This window comes from Typopeltis vanoorti, chromosome 21 (assembly GCF_054136105.1).
Source record: "Typopeltis vanoorti isolate ZY-2024b chromosome 21, IOZ_Tvanoo_1.0, whole genome shotgun sequence".
In the NCBI taxonomy this organism is placed as follows: Eukaryota; Metazoa; Arthropoda; class Arachnida; order Uropygi; family Thelyphonidae; genus Typopeltis; species Typopeltis vanoorti.
The window spans coordinates 34,515,970-34,537,166 of NC_143569.1; the positions used below are offsets into that span (position 1 = coordinate 34,515,970).

Below are 21,197 nucleotides of genomic sequence, written 5' to 3' on the forward strand. Positions count from 1 at the left end.
TAATTCCACACTTCACATCTATTCCATTCATGCTTCATTTTGACTTTTGTCTGTCTTCAATGGTTAAAGTAGTTAGTACAGTAATTTAAATAATGGCTTCATGTAATAGAAAATTAGAATTTATTAATATTTGTTCATTATGTCATGAACATCATTTTGCAAGTTTTCTTTTACATGTGTGAAGCTGTTATTTAAAATATTGTGCTGTGTCTACCATGCATGTCTATGAAATGTCAAGTTATAATAGTTACTTTCACTTATCATGACAAATGAATGTGTGTTGTGTGTGTGTTAAGTCTTTCTTTGACTTGCTCATGAACCAGTCAAAGAAAGGCTTCGAAAAGGTTCCTCTAGTTGGCAACTAAATAAGAACTTTAGTCTTTCTTTGGGCTGCCAAGCACAGAGGATGCAAACATCACTTCAGCTGAGTTATGCAGACCTTTTTGGTATCAGTTATATTGTAGTCATTTTGTCAATAGTTTCTGCATGTGCATGCATTTTACTTGAAGGAAATTCATAGCTCAACCAGCAATGCCAGTGTGCCTCTTGGATTGACCTAGCCTGGGTTTGAATTCCATTTAAGACACAAATAATCTTTATTAGTACTTTTCTTCTGAAGACTGAAAACTTAGACAGCCTTTATAGACGTTGTAGGTAGGATTAACTTCCTTATTATAGCATCAATATATTATAGTAGGTTTTCATGAATTTAATGCTTCATTATGTTTTAATCATTGCAGTTTTAATTCATTTAATTTTTAAATTAAATGAATAAATGAAAAACTGAAATGAAAAAATGAAAAACTCCTTTTGGAGTTTTTTTTTTTTTTTTAAGATTTGTTGTTTCAATTTGTTTTTAATTATTGGCAGCTGTATAATTTTTAATTAAAATAATTGATCATGGCCTTATAGAAATCTTTCTTCTGAGTTAAACAATAACATCAGATGAAGTTCAAAAGGACAAAAGGAAATGACTTTGGCATAAAATCACCTGGCTATGAAAATGAAAGTTTTGAAAACAGAACTTTAGTAGAATAATCATCTGTAATGAGATAACATCAAAATCATTAGATACCCATATACAAACCATTTTAACATTGAAAGTTTATTTTTCACTTGGTTAGACTATAATAAATTTAGTTTGATCCTTTATCCAAGTGTGAGTAAACAATGTTTGTGTCTGAAAATATCTTCAGGACTGGGGTAAGGTAGCACAACACCGGGCAACTCGTAGCAAAGGTGGACCAAGCTAACATCACTCCTATCTCAGTATCTCCCATAATGCAAAATACATGAAGTGATTGTCAGACATACAAAAATATTTTGGGAAAATTTGGAGAAAAGAGCAAAGCTAATAATAATGGCAAATACCTGTGGGATTTCTGCTCAAGACATGGACTGGTTATTACTAACACCATTTTCCAACATAAAAATGTGCACAAATTCACATGGAGAGAAGAGGCAAGAAATAAGAAAAGTCTCATTGACTATGTTATTGTAGAAAGTATTTTTAACTTGGGTATAATTATGTTAAAGATACCAAGTAATTTTTAACCTGGTTTTACTCCATTTTTCCCAAGTGAGCAAACAGACAAAATGTCAAGTTTGCGCCTGCAATAGATGCAAGACTAGCTGATCCCACAGGTAGTGCAAGACCAAGGCAACTCATGGTAAAGGTGGCATAAGCTCTGATCACTAATCTTAATATTTACCCTTAATGCCAAAACACATCTCCAAGACGGGGATGTATAATGTTTTGTATTAAGGGCAAGGGGCCACTACCCAAAATGGGTTACTACCCAAACTTAAGGGTAAATATTAAGATTAGTGATCAGAGCTTATGCCACCTTTACCATGAGTTGCCTTGGTCTTGCACTACCTGTGGGATCAGCTAGTCTTGCATCTATTGCAGGCGCAAACTTGACATTTTGTCTGTTTGCTCACTTGGGAAAAATGGAGTAAAACCAGGTTAAAAATTACTTGGTATCTTTAACATGACTATGTTATTGTTGATAGTGATGTTTTCTCCCTGGTGCAGGACACCAGGCTGTACAGAGGATTTGAAATTGGAAGTGATCACTATATAGTCTTGAGCAGGATAAAATTGAATTTCATATTGAAAAGAATGACATGTAAGAAAGTTTTAAAGTGAATAAAAGTTGAGCAGCTCTCAGATGTGAACTGTAGACTAAAATACACAAAGATTATTGAAGAAAAAATGAAAGAGTTTGAGAACAAGAACCAAACCTTGGAGATTCAGTGGCAAAGAGAGGCATGTGGTTAGGTTGTCTACAAGGATAGAAAAATCAGAACTCCATGGTGGACACAGGAAGTTAAAGAGGCAGTGAAGGAAAAGAAGAAAGCATATCAAAAGTTCCTGGCAAATAAGTCAGCTTGTGCTCTGAGAGAATACAGAGACAAATGTGACCTCTCTTTCGAGTCATCAGAATTCAAGGAGAACTGGCCTACCAGTCCGGAACTCGGGGGGCTAGGAGGTGGAGGCCCCTCCCCCCTTTTTTGAAGACTCGATGCTCATGGCCGCAGAGTGTCGAGTCATCAGAATTCAAGGAGAACCGGCCTACCAGTCCAGAACATGGGGGGGGGGGGTTGGGGGGGCATAGCCTCCCTAGTGTATATATATATATAATGCATAGATTAAATTATATGATTTTTTTTGTGTTTCAATTTATAAAGTATTGAAAGATGAAAAAAAAGGATTATCATCTGCTAAATATAACGATTTATACTTTAAAGAACAAAAGTGAAATATATTGTCTTATATTTTGTTTGTAGTCACTGGCGAGCAAAATTACTGGTATGCTGCTTGAACTTTCTGCAGCTCAGCTTCTTCTTCTTCATGCGTCTGAAGATGCTCTTCGCCAGAAAGTGGATGAAGCTACAGATATCATTCTTTCTCACAGCAGGTATGAGAAAAGTATATCTAACAGAAACAATAATATGTTATTAACATTTCTTGTATAAAGTGGCTATGATGCATTTATTCATTCATGCTTTAAAATAAATTGGTCTTTCTTTCCTTTTTTATTCTATATATTGATAACTGTAATATTCTTATTGGGCCCTTGACTTCTTTTGCTTGGTGCAAGGGAAAAAAGTAAACAGCCTGGTAAGAATATTCTTGACTTCGATTTCCAAATCTGAAGAGATTCCAGCATTTGGAAATTTAAGAAAGTAGCTATAAATCATGGAATTGATAAATATGATAGTATTTACCATATTTAGACATTCTCAAATTAAAATATGATGATTTTTGTGTTGGTTTTGTAAACTTGTTAAATAAGTAAATTAGATAGTTTTATGATAGTATCCCAAAATAAAGGTAGATATTTGTTTGGAAGAGTTAGACACAAGAAGAAACATTAGGTTTAAAAACCTGCAGAGTATTTTTTTAAAGTAATTTTTCATCATCTTTATGCATTCACTCTACTGCTGTCCTTTGAAATAGTCTCCCATCATATGTTAAGTACATTTTTAAAGGAAATTTAAGGAAAGATGAAAAATTGTTTTGTGAATTTAAACTACAAATGAGTGTGTGAATTCTGATTTCATATTTTGGATAAACAGCAACACTAGCAATATAGAAAATGGATTCCTCAGAAACTAGATATCTGTGGAAAATATAGTGGAATGAATCCATTAGATGTATCATTAATAAACTTAATTTTCTATACTAACTCAATATTTAGGGAGCTCTTAAGGGAACACCCCAAATGTGGGAACAGTATTTGATTGGATTTGAGATTTTTATACAGTTAATAGTTCATTGGCAAAGTAATGCCTGGATATAGAGAGAAAAACTGGTTTATTGTTGTTAAATCCTTTATTTCACATGATGTAATAAAGATATAATGCAATGAAAGATAGGGCGTTCATATTATTCCCAGAGGAGAAATCACATCTTGTCTAGAATTTGAATTTTGTCAAAAAAAAGACTAGATGTAAGAATAATATTTTCCTGAGAAATTTTCAGGATAGAGAACAGTATCCACTGGACAGTGGTTTGAAGATTGATGTTTATAATTGTAGATGTTTTCTAAAAGCTTTGTTCATCCATGTAGTGTATGCTTTGTCAGGTAAGAAGACAGAATGCAGTGCTCCGTCATCAGAGAAATTGGAATTGGAGAAGGTGATTAATATACAAAAAAAAAGGAGACAGTAGCAGTACCCTAGTATTAAGTAGACTGTGTGATGCTAATTACTTATGAATCTTTATGCCAAAACTCGATCAGTACCTAAAAAGAGATATCGAGTAACTACTTGGGTTTCTCCAAACATTTTAGAGTTTACTTCAGTAACAGTGATGCCTTTAATCGGAAGTTCTAGATTCAAACCCCACCTTCAACTTGAAGATAAGTTAGTTGGTCTCATATGAAAGTCACAGGTTTTTCTTACGAGAAACTCGAGTGTTTTATCCTACAAGACTGGTCAATCAACCGGGAGAGCATGTTCACTTAACATGAGTGATGTGTTGGCTTCATGTAAATTCTCATCTCTTATTTAAAGTTTAGTTCTCCAAAAGATATGTCTCATATTTATATCCACATGATAAGCATCATGCATACCACAACTGGCTGTCATGGAAAACTCCAGCTTTCTGGGTCATAATTCTATAATTTGTCAAAGGGTAGTAACATGATGAATAGAGTTCTCTGTCATTTCAGAATTCAGAACAGTAATGTGAAAGATTTGTTAGCTTTCTTAAGAATAGATGGAATGTGGACAAAATAGGATTTAACTCTGGAACCACACCTTACAAAAAAATAACAAAAATAAAGGAGGCATTTAAAATGCTATTTTTGTAATGGTAGGAGGACACTTATTCTAGGTCACTGCAAAAGTTTGAAAAAAATGTAAAATGCTAGGTCACTAGCTCTTCTGTATTGGTAATAATGCTTAGAAGTGATCTGATTCAAAGAAAGTGGAAACATAGTTGAAACAAAAACTACATGCAATATTTTTGGTGAGAGTTCAAAAATGACACTGACATTTTCACATGATGTAAATTTCATCTATTTAGACTATTCAAAATCAATATTCTGTCTCTGCTAACAATTTATTTGCAACTATTGCAAGCTTAATTAAGTATGGGCAGTAAAGAAAGCTGGAGTTTTCCATGAAAGCCAGTTGTGATATGCATGATTCTTATCATGTGGATATAAATATGAGACATATCTTTTAGAGAACTAAATAAGAGATGAGAATTTAAAGTAGAATTGGGAATAAATGTTTCCATGCCTATAAAATGTATTCACTGCAGGGAGAAAGAAAAGACTAGGCAACAATAGATTAATCAAAGAAATGATGATTAGAAATTGCAAAGATAACAACATATGGTATTTATAATGCCAAAGAATGCAATTGGGGGGTGCTTAAGGGTCAAAGCTGTATAACTGAGAGGAGACCTCCACATAGCCTTTAAAGGAATGCGGAGAACCGACCAGGGCTTCTGACCTAATGTCCAATCCTCACCTTCTCGTGGTGCACCCTGTTGGGTATCTACTTTGATACTGAACGAACGAGGATGGGCTGGCAATTTGGGATTTAGCCGACCAAATTGTATTCTTATTGGTTAAACCAAAATAAAAAATGATGGTACAACATGACAAAATTTCATGCCGGCTGGGGCGTCGCCCGGTTAAACAAGGCCCCCGTTGTTTTCGCCAGGGAACCAGGGCGAACAGCGAAAAGTCAGCTACTGGAACAAATCTGAAAACAAACCCTAACTCAACATCACCAGAATTAAAGATCGGTACTATCAACGTAAGAAGCCTGAATGGCAAAGAAATGGAGCTAGCTGAGGAATTAGATAAGTATCAGATCGACATAATAGGGGTGACTGAAACAAAAAAGACCAAAACTGGTGAGATCTTTCTGAGCGATAAATACAAAATGTTATATTCAGGCAATGACAATCAAGGAAAAGAAGGAGTAGCCATAGTATTCAACACAAAATACGAGGCTAATCTTCTTGAATGGCAGTCAGTCTCAAGTAGAGTAATGTGGGCAAATATGAGAATGGGGAACTGGACAATGAGACTTATTTGTGCCTATGGTCCCACAGAAGGTTCTACTAAGGTAGAAGTGGAGGAATTTTTTGGGGCTTTAGAAAAAGCAACTGAGACAATGAAAAAAGAAAAGTTGGTCCTTGTTGGGGATCTAAATAGTAGAGTAGGAAATGATTGTGAGACATACAAAAATATTTTGGGAAAATTTGGAGAAAAGAGCAAAGCTAATAATAATGGCAAATATCTGTTGGATTTCTGCTCAGGACATGGACTGGTTATTACTAACACCATGTTCTGACATAAAAATGTGCACAAATTCACATGGAGAGAAGAGGCTAGGAATAAGAAAAGTCTCGTTGACTATGTTATTGTTGATAGTGATGTTTTCTCCCTTGTGCAGGACACCAGAGTGTACAGAGGATTTGAAATTGGAAGTGATCACTATTTAGTCTTGAGCAGGATAAAATTGAATTTCATATTGAAAAGAATAACATGTAAGAAAGTTTTAAAGCGAATAAAAGTTGAGCAGCTCTCAGATGTGAACTGTAGACTAAAATACAGAAATATTATTGAAAAGAAAATGAAAGAGTTTGAGAACAGGAATCAAACCTTGGAGATTCAGTGGCAAACTCTGAAGGAAACATTGATTGATTCTGCCAGAGAGGCATGTGGTGAGGTTGTGTGCAAGGATAAAAAAATCAGAACTCCCAGGTGGACACAGGAAGTTAAAGAGGCAGTGAAGGAAAAGAAGAAAGCATATCAAAAGTTCCTGGCAAATAAGTCAGCTTTTACTCTTACAGAATACAGAGACAAATGTAAGAAAGCTAAACAGTGTGTAAAACTAGCTAAACAAAAGTCATGGGAGGACTTTGGCAAGAATATAGAAAATAAATATCAAGAAGGTGGCAAAATATTCTGGAGGTTGTTGAAGAAGCTTAGGAATGGAGGAAAGAGTGCTGTAAAAGGAATTAGAGATGATAAAGGTGAAATGAAAACAGGAGAAAAAGATATCCTTGAAGTATGGAGTAATTACTTTGAAAAACTGCTAAATGAAACAAGCAGTGATGACAGCACAGTGATAAAAAACACTGACCAGGCATGCAGTCAGGAATACATATCCATACTTAAAGTAGAAAAAGCCATCAAAGGTTTGAAATGTGGAAAAGCAACAGGAGTAGATGATATTCGACCAGAAATGCTGAAGTATGGTGGTATAAGAGTCTTACAGTGGCTGCACTGCATAGTTCAGAAAGCCTGGACAGAGGGACGAATTCCCGATGATTGGAGTAGAGCTCTCATAGTACCCATATATAGAAAGGGAAATAAAACTGAATGTGAGAATTACAGAGGTATTTCCCTACTGAGTGTTCCTGGCAAGATCTATGCAAGTATACTTGAGAAACGGTTGAGAAGAATTGTGGAAGAAAAGCTTGGTGAAGAACAAGCTGAATTCAGGCCAAATAGAGGCTGTCAGGATCAGATCTTCACTTTACGACAAATAGTCGAGAAAGCATGGGAATATAACAAAGATCTGTATTTAAGTTTTGTCGATTTGGAAAAGGCATATGACAAGGTGCCAAGAGAGAAGCTATTCAATACGCTGCAGTTATATGGTGTCAGTGGGGCATTATATCAAGCAATACTTAGTCTTTATTTGAGTTGTGAGTCAGCAGTTAGAATTGAAGGAAGTACAGGAAGATGGTTTAATGTTAAATCTGGTGTGAGACAAGGATGTACATTATCCCCTCTGTTATTCATTATCTATATGGATCACATTATGAAGGAATGTGGTATTAAACCTGATATCAAAATTGGAGATGTTAATGTCAGCTCTTTGCTTTATGCAGATGATGTTATACTTCTAAATAAATCCGCTACAAGTCTGCAAGATTCTCTGACTAAATTGAATAGCTGTTGTAATAGATATGGTATGAAGGTCAGCAATAAAAAGACAAAGACAATGAAAATAGGCAGAATCATTGAAAATGTCAACTGTGTTGTGAATGGAGAACCTGTGGAACAAGTAAAACATTTCAGCTACTTAGGCACAATTTTTACTGAAGATGGTAAACTAAATATAGAAATAGACAACAGAATCAGCAAAAGCTGGTATCGTGGGAAGTCAATTGAATAAATTCATATGGAATAAGAAAGAAATTAGTCGGAACACTAAATTTGCTGTATACAAGACTGTGTTCAAACCAATTTTAACTTATGGATCTAAGAGCTTGGTCAGAAGTAAAACACTTGACCAAAGACTAGAGACCGCAGATATGAGAGTCCTGAGAAAGATTAGAGGCGTGAACAGATGGCATCAATGGCAATATCATATTAAAAATGAGGATATTAGGAAAGAACTTGACATTGTCAGCATCCAGGAATGCGTTAGCAGAGCTAATCTCAGATGGTATGGTCACTTAAATAGAATGGGAGAGGAAAGATTAGCAAAACAAGTGTTCTCTGCCAGGTTGGCAGGAAAACGACCCAGAGGAAGATCAAGATATAGGTGGATTGATACGGTACAAAGTGCCTTAGACGATAGAAATATAAGATCTGATAATGTTGGAGTCTTGACAAGTAACAGACTGATTTGGAGGAAAATTGTAGATAGGAAGTTAGTAATGATGTAATTTTTTCATGTAGTACTGTCATATCCTGTACACCCCTTGAGGGTACATGGCAGGAATTTGATGATGATGATGATGATGAAGAAGAATGCAATTTAGAGTGTTCTTATGAGTGTACATCTGCAGGAAAAATCAACCCTAGATTGTGAGCTAAACTGCACATGCATGCAAACACACACACACACACACACACACCAGTATACTTGGATATGTTGTTGAACAGGCATGTTTGTAGAGCCTAGAATAATCTGTTATTCTAGATTTCCTATAAACATTTTATGTGAGATCATTGATCTTAGCAGGTAGGTCAAACACACACACACATATATACAAACACCTGCTGGATTCATGCTGCTACTCTAACAAGGAAGTAAATTTTCAGAAATCTCCAAAGAAGTTGACTGCTATTATGAAATTTAAATTAAAGAAAATAAAGATTTAAAAAACGTAATTTGTAACATTAGGAGAACATCAGATAGAACAAATATATGTGGTAAAATAAAGTAAAAAGATGAGACTAGATAGAATAGTTTCTGACAGGGATATCAGGTTGAACATGTGCACAGATAAGCTGAAAACTCAGTGATTGTGTATTTATGAAAGTGAAATTGAATAGTTATTGAAAGTATGGCAGCTGACATTCTGTTGGGGAAAAAGCAGCATAACTTTTAGCAGAAGAAATTGACATCATTAGTGTTGAAATTTAGACCACATATTTGTGAAGTGAATTTTTTTTTTTTTGCATGTAATCCATTTCTTTTTCGTATGTTTCCTTGTTTGTTTAATGTAAGCTGAAATTGGACAATTGAACTCATTTGTGCCCGTGGTCCCACTTGAAGGTTCTCCTAAAGAAGAAGCGGTGGAATTTTTCAGTCATTAGAAAAGACAGCTGGCATAAAGAAAACAGAAGAGTTTATCCTTCTTAGAGATAGCAGGGTAGAAAATGAATACATATAGAAATATTTAGGGAAAATTTGGAGAAAAGGGCAAAGATAACAACAATGGTTAGCATCTACTGGATTTCTCTTCAGGACTTAAACTGGTCGTTACTAACACCATATTCCAGCATAAAGATGTGCACAAATTCACCTGGAAAGAAGATACAAGAAATAAGAAAATGCTTATTGATTAATGTTATGTTTAATAGCTTCATGATACAAGATTATACAGAGGATTTGAAACTGGAAATGATCATCACTTAGTTTTAAGTAAGATAAAAATGAATATCAGATTGATGAATTTGAAGTTCTTAAAAAAATTAAAGTTGACCAGCTTTTGCAAGTGAACTGTAGACTCAACTATGCTAACATTATTCAAGAAACAAATCGAAGAGTTCGGAAACAAGAACCAAACCTTGAAGTCTTCTCATTGGCAAACTGAAGAAAACATTGATTCAGCTAGGAATGCATTGTGAGGTGTTTGCAAGGATAGAAAAATAAATTCCAATGGTGGTTTCAAAAATGGAAAATTAGAATAAGATGTTCAAATGAGAAGCAGATGTCCTAGGAGAATACAGAGAAAAAATATAAGAGAGCTAAGCTACGTGTAAAAGTAACTAAACAAAAATCATGGGAAGACTAATAAACATATAGAAGATAAATAACAGAAAGAAAGACAGAAAAATGGTAAAACTGTTAAATGAAACAAACAGTGACAGAACAGCAGTACAAAATATTCAAGAAGAATGTAGTCAGCAATACATATCAAGTATTGATATGTATTTCTGATTGCATCCCTCTTGAATATTTTATTGAAAACTCGAAAAAGTAGTAAGGAAACTCAAGAAGTTGTAAATGTTTTGCAGTGACTGAACTGCTTAATTCAGATGATTGGAGTAGAACTATGAGTATCCATCTATAATAAAGGATATAAAACAATGTAAGAATTACAGAGGAATTTCTCAAATAATGGAGTTGTAAAAGTTTTACTCTGGCTGAACTGCATAATTCAGGTGATTGGAGTAGAACTCTCAGAGTACTCCTGTATAAAAACGAATACAAAACAATGTAAGAATTAAAGAGGAATTTCTCTGCGGAATATTCCAGGTATGATTTACATGTGCATTCTTGAGAAGAGGGTGAGAAAAATTGTGGAAGAGAAATTTGGGGAAGAACAAGCTGGATTCAGACCATATAGAGGTTGTCAAGATGTAATTTTCACTTCATGAAAAATAGGTCAAAAATCATAGAAATTTAACAAGAATTTTAAGTTTTGATCTGGAAAATGCATATGACAGTTGCTTGAGTAGTGCTATGCAAAATGCTGCAATTATAATGGAGTAAGTGGAACATTATACAGAGCAATGCCTATATTTAAGTTGTAAGTCAGCAGTTAGAATTAAGGGAAGTATGGGAAGTGAGGTTTGACATAAAATCAAGTTTATGACAAGGGTGCACTCTATCTCCACTGTTATGCATCATCTATTTGTATCACATTATGAAAGAAAGGAGCATTAAACCTATATTCGAATTAGAATTAGCCAATTTAACTCGTTTCTTTATTCAGATGATGTTTTATTTTACTCCTAAACAAATCCTCTGCAAGCCTCCAGGATCCACAATGGATAGCATAACAGCTGTTAAGAAATTTAGAAGGAAAATTAGCAGTAAAAAGGCCAAAAACTATGAAATTAAGCAGTAACATGGAAAAGCAATTGTATTCTCAGTGGAGAATCTGTAGAACAGGTAAAGTATTTCAGCAATATCAAATTCCTGACACATACCCTCAAGGGGTGTACAGGATATTATAATAGTACTACATGAAGAACTTACATCATTACTAACTTCCTATCAACAATTTTCCTTCAAATCAATCAAACAAGCAGGTGTTATGATTTGGATTCATAATTCCCTTTCAAAATGGTTAAAATATTACAAATTATGGAATGAATGAATGAATGACAGAAGCTAAAATAAAAATAGAGGTTATATAACAATGATTGGTTTATATGTCCCAGAAGAAGGAAGGGAAGAGGAAAATATTGAATTTTATAATCAATTACAAAATATATCATCCTCATCATCAAATTCCTGCCATGTACCCTCAAGGGGTGTACAGGATATGATAGTACTACATGAAAAATTTACATCATTACTAACTTCCTATCTACAATTTTTCTCGAAATCAGTCTGTTACCTGTCAAGACTCCAACATTATCAGATCTTATATTTCTATTTTCTAAGGTACTTTTTACCATATCAATCACCTATATCTTGATCTTCCTCTGGGTCATTTTGCTGCCAACCTGGCAGAGAACACTTGTTTTGCTAATGTTTCCTCTCCCATTTCTGTTTAAGTCACCATACCACCTGAGATTAGCTCTGCTAATGCATTCCTGGATGCTAACAATGTCAAGTTCTTTCCTAGTATCATTGTTTTTAATAATGATATTGCCTTTGATACCATCTGTTCACGTCCCTAATCTTTCTCAGGACTCTCAGATCTGTGGTCTCTACTCTTTGGTCAAGTGTTTTATTTCTAACCCAGCTCTCATATCCTTAAGTTAAAATTGGTTTGGACATTGTCTTGTATACAGCTAATTTAGTGTTTTGACTAATTTCTCTCTTATTCCATATAAATTTATTCATTTGACTTTTTGCCATACCAGCTTTGTTGATGTTTTACTTGTTCTCCATTCACAACGTAGCTGATGTTTTTAATGTTTCTGCCTATTTTCATTGTCTTGTTATGGCTGATTTTCATGCCATATTTATTACAAAAGTTATTCAGTTTAGTCAGGGAATCTTGCAGACTTGTACTGGATTTATTTACAAATATAAAATCTTCTGCATAAAGTAAAGTGCTGAGATTAACATCTCCTATTTTGATATCAGTTTTAATACTGCTTTCCTTCATAATGTGATCCATATAGATAAAGAATGACAGAGGGGATAATGTACATCCTTGTCTGACACCAGATTTAATATCAAACCATCTTCCTATACTTCCTTCAATTCTAACTGCTGATTTACAACTCAAATAAAGACTAATTATTGCTTGATATAATGCCCTATATAACTGCACTGTTTTGAATAGCTTTTCTTTCATGGTGCACCCTGTTAGGTACCTACCTGGGTATAGAATGAAGGAGGATGGGCTGGCAATTTGGGATTTAGCTGACCAAATTGTCTCGTATACATTTTATTCTTATTGGCTTAAACCACAAATTAAATGATAGTACAACATGACATATTTCAGTTATTTAGTCACAAATTTTAGTAGGAAAAAAAAATTGCAAATTAAATGTGGAAATTGACGATATAATATAAGCAAGGATAGTACAGTGGAGAGAAGTCAAATAAATTTATGAGGAATAGAAGAGAAATTAGGACAAACACTTACACAGAAGAGTGTTCAAACTAATTTGAACTTATGGATCCGAGTTGGATTAGAAATATAGCAGTTGATCAAAGACTGGAGACCATAGATATGAGCGTTCTAAGAAAAATTAATGTGCTGAATAGGTGACATCAATGATAGAATCATATTAAAAATTAAAATAATGATATTGTAGCATTCAGGAATGTGTGGGCAGAGCTAATCTAAAATGGTATGGTCACTTAACCAAAATGGGAGAAAGGAGGATAGCAAAACAGTGTTTGATTCTAAGATGGCAGGAAAAATGCTCAAGAGATGACTAAGATCTACGTAGATTGATACAGTCTTGGAAAACAGAAATGAAATTTTAAAATATTGGAGTGCAAATAAATGAACTAATTTGGAGTTAAATGTTATGAGCTTAGTAATAATATAAACTTTATAATGTATTACTGTCATAGTATCCTGTACACCCCTTGAGATTACACATGAGGAAATTGATGGTGATGAAATTGTAGCCTAAATTTGCATTGATAAATTCTTTGTTAAGCCATACATGGAACAAATTCACCTTAATCAACTGACTATAGTTACAACAATTCTCTCTACATGACTATTTTTACTTTTTCCACTCATACTTGACAGAAAAATAATAGAAGTGTTATTTGCTGTTTGAGTAATGTAATCTTTTAGCGCATTATCATTAAGTTCTAGCCTATCTATTGAGTAATCTGTGGAATAGCTTTTTAAAAAAAATTTAATGCACAATCCTTGGCATAACACTAAAGTCATTGCTTATATTGCAGTGGTAGTAGAAATATGGAAACAGATAACTGCAGTCCAAAAATACTTTATTAGCAAAGTTGTAGTGATGAAATATATCTACCACCTAGTAGCACTTGATACTCTATTTGTTTGCATTTTCTTTGTGGATTCTGCACTTCAAATCCTGGTTACAGTAGCTCGCTTTTACTTTCCTCCAGTTTTAATGCTTGTTGGCTGGGGAATATATTCATATATTCAGTGCAAGTATTACTTGTGATAGATAATCCCCCCCCCCCCCTCAGCCTTTGTGAAGGTAAAGGATTTGGTTACCAAATGGAGTTTTTTCCTATTAACTTTGAAGACAAGGGATTCGAAATATTTTCAGTTGAATGATATTATCAGTTATCCATCTGAGCACTGCTAACTCCAAAAATAGTCCAATATATAAAAATCATTCATTGAACTACTTTTTTTAAAGAAAAATATATTATGTTATGCTTGTATTCTAAATTTTATGCTGATTTCATTTCAGTGTTAGCAGTACCATCATCTAAAAATGCTTAATATATATATATATATGTGTGTGTGTGTGTATTTTTTTTTTTTATTACTTACACATTCATTCAAGATTTAATGACAAATCCACCTTACCTTAGGGTTTTCTTATTTTGTTACATTTCTCCACTGTTGTTGCAGTTTTGTTCAGATGACAGCTAATACTAATAACTCAGTCAGTGTAATAACAGACTATTAGCATATGCAATAAAAAGATTTGGAAAGTTTCATTGTAAAACTGATCTGTTGAATCACTTAGTTTTTAGGACCCATGTAGTTGTGTCTCAGTATGCTCATTTTTATGCTGTTTTAAGAGATGATGGCTATATCCTCCACTTAAAGTTTGCATTCATGTATAATAATGGTCAGAGTCAAATCTAATGTTTATGTTAGCTTTGATTCCAAGATTTCTATGGCTTCCTTAAAACAGCATTTGAAACATCACAGGCATCATGATACTTTTCCCACCAAACTCCCTGCTTTTATATCATCTCACATTTTGATGTTTTTGTTATTTATGTTGAGAAATCAGTCTATCTGTTTCACATACTAATTTCCACAGTTGCACAAAATCTTATATACCTCTAGACATAGGTAGAATGAGCAGATATGTCTTAAGGCATCTTGGTGTAACATGTGCATTTCTAGAGGTGTGCAAAATGTTACTTTTGCACACATCTTACCTTCACCTCCAGCTATGTGTAGAATCTGCTCATCTTATCATGAACAGAAGCATTAAAATATCACAAATGGTGTATAACGTTTCTAATTGAAATTCCCACTTCGTGCACTACAACTATCATCAGCACTGGTGACTTCAAATGAAAAGAAAATGTTAACATCGAGAAGAAAGGAAGGATTGAATTGGCTGGCCACTCTCCCCAGCTGCTAAAGTTCCAAAGTTCATCATGATCATCATACGTATCAAGGATTTAGGCCTAGTATGGCCTGTTCCAGCCGTAGAAGTCCAAAAGTTATAGTAGATTATATAGTGCCATATTTATTATGTAGTAGTACTGCAGGAAAATGTACATGTAGTTTCTTTGCTTTCTCAGCAACCTAAAGAGAAAAATCCAATTTACACTATAAAAAGAGAAACATTCCCAGATGAGAATGTTTTGACATTCCCAGATAATACTGATGAAAAGGAAAATAGAGAAGGAATTTTTTTCTGGTTGTTCAAATGTCTTCACTTCTGACTTTAAGTTTCTGAATGAAATTTTCAACCTTAATATTTTACTTTTGTTCAGTAATGGCTGCTTATTATGTATATATTTACCCGACATTCTCAAAAGAGTTTACCAAAGATTACAGCACATTAGTGCAGTATGGGAACAAAACTAAATAGTCTTTCTTCTCATTTGAGTTGTGCTTTCTTGGTTACTTCTTTAAACAACTGCAATGCTTTTTTTTCTCTCAGAAGTTTAGAAAATTCAATCCTTTTCTAATTTTTGATGTAATTTCATGATATTTAAAATGTTCACATATCTTTAAGAGTTTCTTAAATCCATAATTATCAACTATAGTATTATAATGTTGTACAAAGTGTGAAGTGCCTAAGGTTAATCTATATAATACATTCCTGCTTTCATATGGACAAGAAGAGGAGAAAGATTGCTCTCCAGGTGAGTTGTAGATGTTTCATGAATCGGAGTAGGTAAAAATTGAAATAACTAATTAAAATAATATGAATGGTTATATCTGGTTAATTAGAAGTGTGTCCAGGTGAATAATGAGCAATTACTATCTAGTCAAAGCTTGATATGAATTTCATGTTTCTTGTTTATTATTAAGTGATTGTTTTATGTGAAAGTCATCATGATCTGACTGATTATTTAGCAAACTAAATATTTTAGGGAAAAGGGTTAAATTTGTGAGTTGGTCTTGAAGCACCAGGCTGGAAGTTTGATTTAGTTTTGATTTTGCTTCACAAAGTAGAATATTTTATTCTCCTTCACATGTTCTGGTAAAGGAAACTCTGCAATGAACACATGATGCTAAGACCAATCTTTTTTCAATTTACTTCTTAAAACTCTTTCACTTTTATATGCAACAGAATAACATGTCTGGGTTCAATGCACTGCTCTGGCAAGAGAGTGTGTCTGTAAGCATGTTTTAAATGTATATGTGACTGTGGTCAGATCATAAAATTCACTGTAATGGTGGTGCAATGAATCCCTTTCTCATTGTGTTGTGGATTGCATCCAGGGCTCAATTTAGTGCTGGTACAGTATCCAACATAGCTCTAACATTCCAATGCCCAAGCTTGTACCAAATTTTAGATTTATAGCACATTAGTGCAGTATGGGGACAAAACTAAATAGTGTTTCTTCTCATTTGAGTTGTGCTTTCTTGGTTACTTTTTTAAACAACTGCAATGCTTTTTCTTCCTCAAAATTTTAGAAATTCAACACCAATGAGTGATTTTTCATTTTCCTGACTCAGCCTAACAAAACAGCCATCAAAGAAACAGGTAATATCAAAGTTGAGGAGGAAAATTTGACTCAACTAGTGAATGTGCCTTTTTATTATTATTATTATTCGGTACATGACCATTCAATTGGAAATACATCACTTATCTCTGTCCAGAAGGGGATTAGCAATTTCTCTAATCAGAAAAAATTGATGCGACATTATGATAAAAACATCGAATAAAAAACACTGAACAACCCTCTGTACCATACTCATGAGTGGAAGGAAATACCATTCACTAGAGTATCTTATAAAAGTCTAAAGTAATGCAAAAATCTAAGTTTTGAGTGAAACATATTTCTTCAATTATCTAATTGTGGTTCTAATAACTCCACATAGTTAGTTGGTTTTTATCTCCTTTCTTTAAGTGAGTGAATATGGGCTACTTCCTTGCCAAAAGGTAGATGCCAGACAAGTATGAGAGATTGTAAAGATAATACAGGATGTTCAGGAACATGGGTTTTGAGCACAGCTGGGAAGGTAGGAAGATGCTATCATCACCAGAAACCTTGCTGATATTTCAAGCTATTAAAAATTCTTTTGATGAAAGACTAGAGAAGGCTTGCAGTGCAGTTCTTGATAATGCTAGCAGTACTCAGCCTTGATCACTGATGTAGGAATTGAGAGAGAAGGCAGATGCTTGGGGATTAGTCTTATCTTTGGGTGTTGAGCAAGTAATGCCATCTGGATGAGAGCGGTCTAAACATGAATGAGCAGAAGTTGTGCCCATCAGCCTTTGCAAGACCAGAAGGTTCATCTACCATTTGATTAGGAAGCATGTTTATTACACTTCTCCCTTTTGAAGTCAGATTTCGATTGACTGATGGTCTTTTTGTTGCTGCTGAGTACCGCCTTGTAGACCTAGTGGGATGCTGGAATTCGTTCAAGCCATTTGCAATATGCAGAATACTTTTCTTGAACTACTTTGGCACACATGTTCGAAGGCCAAGGTTTGGATAGCTGTATGGACCTTTGGCTGAAGTGGGGGATGAAGGCCTCTGTTTCAGTTATTTGGAGCTGGAGGAGAAGTCATGTAGATCATTCTATTTAGTACTGTTGTGCCAAAGGACATGAGGCTGAGAGTTTGTTGGATTAAGCATATTTTGCTGGAATGGAGATTGGTAAGTCTCTCACAAGGTTCTGTATTATTAAGTATCATGCTGTTGCAGTCAAGTTATTGTAAGCAGTGCCTATATAGAGGGCACTTCTTACAGTTGGATGGAGTACTTTCTGTTTGGATAATATTACCATATTTTGTCATTGAAACAGTCTGAGTGTTAGAGAAAGACAGCTGCTGCAAGCCATTGATCATCTGGTGAGAAACTGAACTTATTTGTTCAGTTTCTCACCAGAAAACCATATGTGTGCACTTTTGCAGACATCAATTCCAGTTGCAACAGAGAAAGTTCTTGGGATTTATTCTATAAAAAATTAACACTTCTATCCTTTAATTCACTTTGAGCAATAAGTGTTGAAGAACATCATATTAGAAAAACGTGTATAACACACATCAGACTACCATACATCCTTTGGTCTGCACATCAAAGAGCCATTACAAGTTTCAAACATCATTTGAAATTGATGTTTGAAACAGAGGACAATACTGCACAAATGCCAATAAATGTACTACTTTGGCACAGCTGCATTCCATTATATGTAGCCTGTTGTTGTGCAGCTTAGGGAACCATTCTACCCCTTCCTCTGTCTACAACAGAACAACTCTTTAAAACATGCAGCAGAATACTCAGATTTCCTACTAATGTGGAATTTCTAGTGGAATCTGCTGCTGTCTTTCCAGACAGTATAATATGTAATCGGATTCCACCTGGAATTTTAGCAACTATACTACTGAGCTTGCATTACACCACATCAAATTGAAACCCTTATCAAATTTGTATCATGTATACAGATTTAGTATTACTACAGGCACTAAGCTTGGAGCAGAGCTATTATGACCAAGCGAGTCCCCAGGTGGCAGATAATAGCCATCAGAAATGGTGGTTGGCTGCGATGAGATGTGCCCTAAGATGACACCCCACCAGACTAGGCAGTGGGTGGTTGGTAACTAGCCCAGCTGACAAATTCTTTTACTCAGAAATTTCAAGGGAATAAAAACAGGATGGCCGAAATGGAAGTGGAAAAAAGGACTATGATCTGGATATGGATTGGAACAGTAAACATAAGAGGCATCAATCACAAGATCGAAGAAATATAAGTGCTAACAGAAGTGAAAATAGAAATAGCAGTAATTTCAGAAACAAAGAAAAAAAATCAAAAGGCTCTATAGAACTTCAGGACTACAGCTTAATATACAGTGGAGTACCCAACGAAAAACGAGCAGCTGCAGGTATAGCCATCATGATCAGCAATAAATGGAATGACAAAATCGAATCATATAACTGGATCTCTGAAAGAATAATAATGACTAGACTTAAATTAAATAAGAAATTTATTACAATCATAGGAATATATGCACCTGAAGAAAGAAAAAAATCTGAAACAGAAGAATTCTGTGTTTACTTAATTACAAGATTACTTAATCATTGCAGATGATTTCAATGCTAGAATTGGATCAAATACATTTAAAGATTTAATAGGTAATCAAGGAGAAAACACCATAAATAACAATGGAAGAGAACTCAGGGAATTTGTGACCTATAATAGTTTGAAAATCATCAACAACTTCTTTAAACATAAAGATATACATAAATATACATGGGAAGCCAGAGGATATAAAAGCATCATTGACTATATAATAGTGAGTGAAAAACTAAAGAAGTTGGTAAGAAATTGCAGCGTATATTGAGGATGCAATATTGACTCAGACCATCATTTATTAATCAGTACTATTAAGATCCCAAACCAGAGAAATAGAAACAATACAAGAACACAAAAACAAAAGCAGGAGCAATTTAAGATAGAACTGTTACAGCAAGATAGTATCAGAGAACTCTATCAACAAAGACTTACAAATCATACAAAGAAAATAAATGAAGATACAGATATAGAAAACGAATGGCAAAACATTAAGCAAATATTAAAACAGGCAGCATATAAAGCTATAGGAACAAAACTGCAAAGAAAAAGGAAAGCACTAAGAACCTGGAACCCAGAAATAGAATCGTTAGTAAGAAAGAAAAAAAAAATGTACATTAAATGGTTAAATGACAGAAGAATAGGAAATGAAATAGAATATAGAAGAACAAGGAAAATCAGAAGACAAGATTGGGAAAAATTTGTATCAAGATTAGAGCATGACATAAATGGACCTCAACTAACGAGCTATAAAATCATTAAAAAAATGACTCAAGAAACAGCAGATAATCTACAATTAGAAAGCTCCTCCACAAAAGAATGGACCAATCACTACACCTATCTTCTAAATAATAATAATCAAATTGAAATAAAACAAGTAATAATCAAGAAACAAATGAAGATCCAATACAGCTAAATGATCTAAAAAAAAAATAGAAAATCTACAGGAAAAAATGGAATAAATTCAGAACTATACAAATACAGCTCTAAGCCATTTCAATTACGATTGATTAAATTTCTAAACAGAATATGGGAAGAAGGAAATACCACGAGAATGGAAGACAGCAGTAGTCATAAACATGTTCAAAAAAGGAAATAGAAAGGATTGCGGAAACTACAAAGTAATATCCTTATTAAATACATGCTATAAAATATATCTAGATATATTAAAAGTAAATTAACACCATGGGCTGAGGGAATTATTGGCAAAGGAAGATCTTGCACAGATCCCACATTTACACTCAAACAAATTATAGAAAAAGGAATAGAATTTAACCTGCCAACATATATGGCCTTCCTAGATTATGAGAAAGCATATGATCAAATCAGTAGAATAAAATTGATTTCGTTCTACTGATTGATTTATATACTGTATGAATTGAAAGCTCCACCTCAAACCACAAAAGCAATAGCAAATATAATTTACTTTATAGCAAATATAAAGAAAGCTATATTAAAATTAAAAATATAATGAAACAACTGAAAAAATTAAAACCAATAGAGGTCTCATCCAAGGAAGTGGATTATCACCGATACTCTTCAACATATATATATATATATATTTTTTTTTTTTTTTTTTTTTTTTATAATTCATTTTTACTCGGTTGGAAATATTAAAAAGCTTTAATGACCGAAAGATAAAAAGATGACATGGTACATTTGAAAAGATACTACTAGTTTCATTGAATTGATCAACATCTTCAGGTATCACAATCAAAGAAATATATAAAGAATTACAGAGACTTAAAATTGCATTAACAGAACAAGTACAAAAAGATAGTAATGTGTTTGAAAACAAAATGCAAGCTTGCGTTCCAGATAAACGTAGACTGTGCGCTGTCGCGAGTGCGTCAATACGGAACAGAGGCAATGTGTGCATCAGAGAGATTGAAACTTAGTC

General features: G+C 34.0%; 1 protein-coding gene across 5 annotated transcripts in view; it reads left to right on the plus strand.

Moving 5' to 3' along the window:
• Window positions 1-21,197, plus strand: part of hyd (E3 ubiquitin-protein ligase hyd) — a 680,323-nt gene that overhangs the window by 582,597 nt on the left and 76,529 nt on the right. For all 5 annotated transcript variants that reach the window (XM_090411567.1, XM_090411569.1, XM_090411568.1 and 2 more), the window contains one exon: window positions 2,794-2,924. In XM_090411567.1, the coding sequence (XP_090267693.1) occupies window positions 2,794-2,924 (131 nt within the window). The remainder of the gene's footprint in view (window positions 1-2,793; window positions 2,925-21,197) is intronic.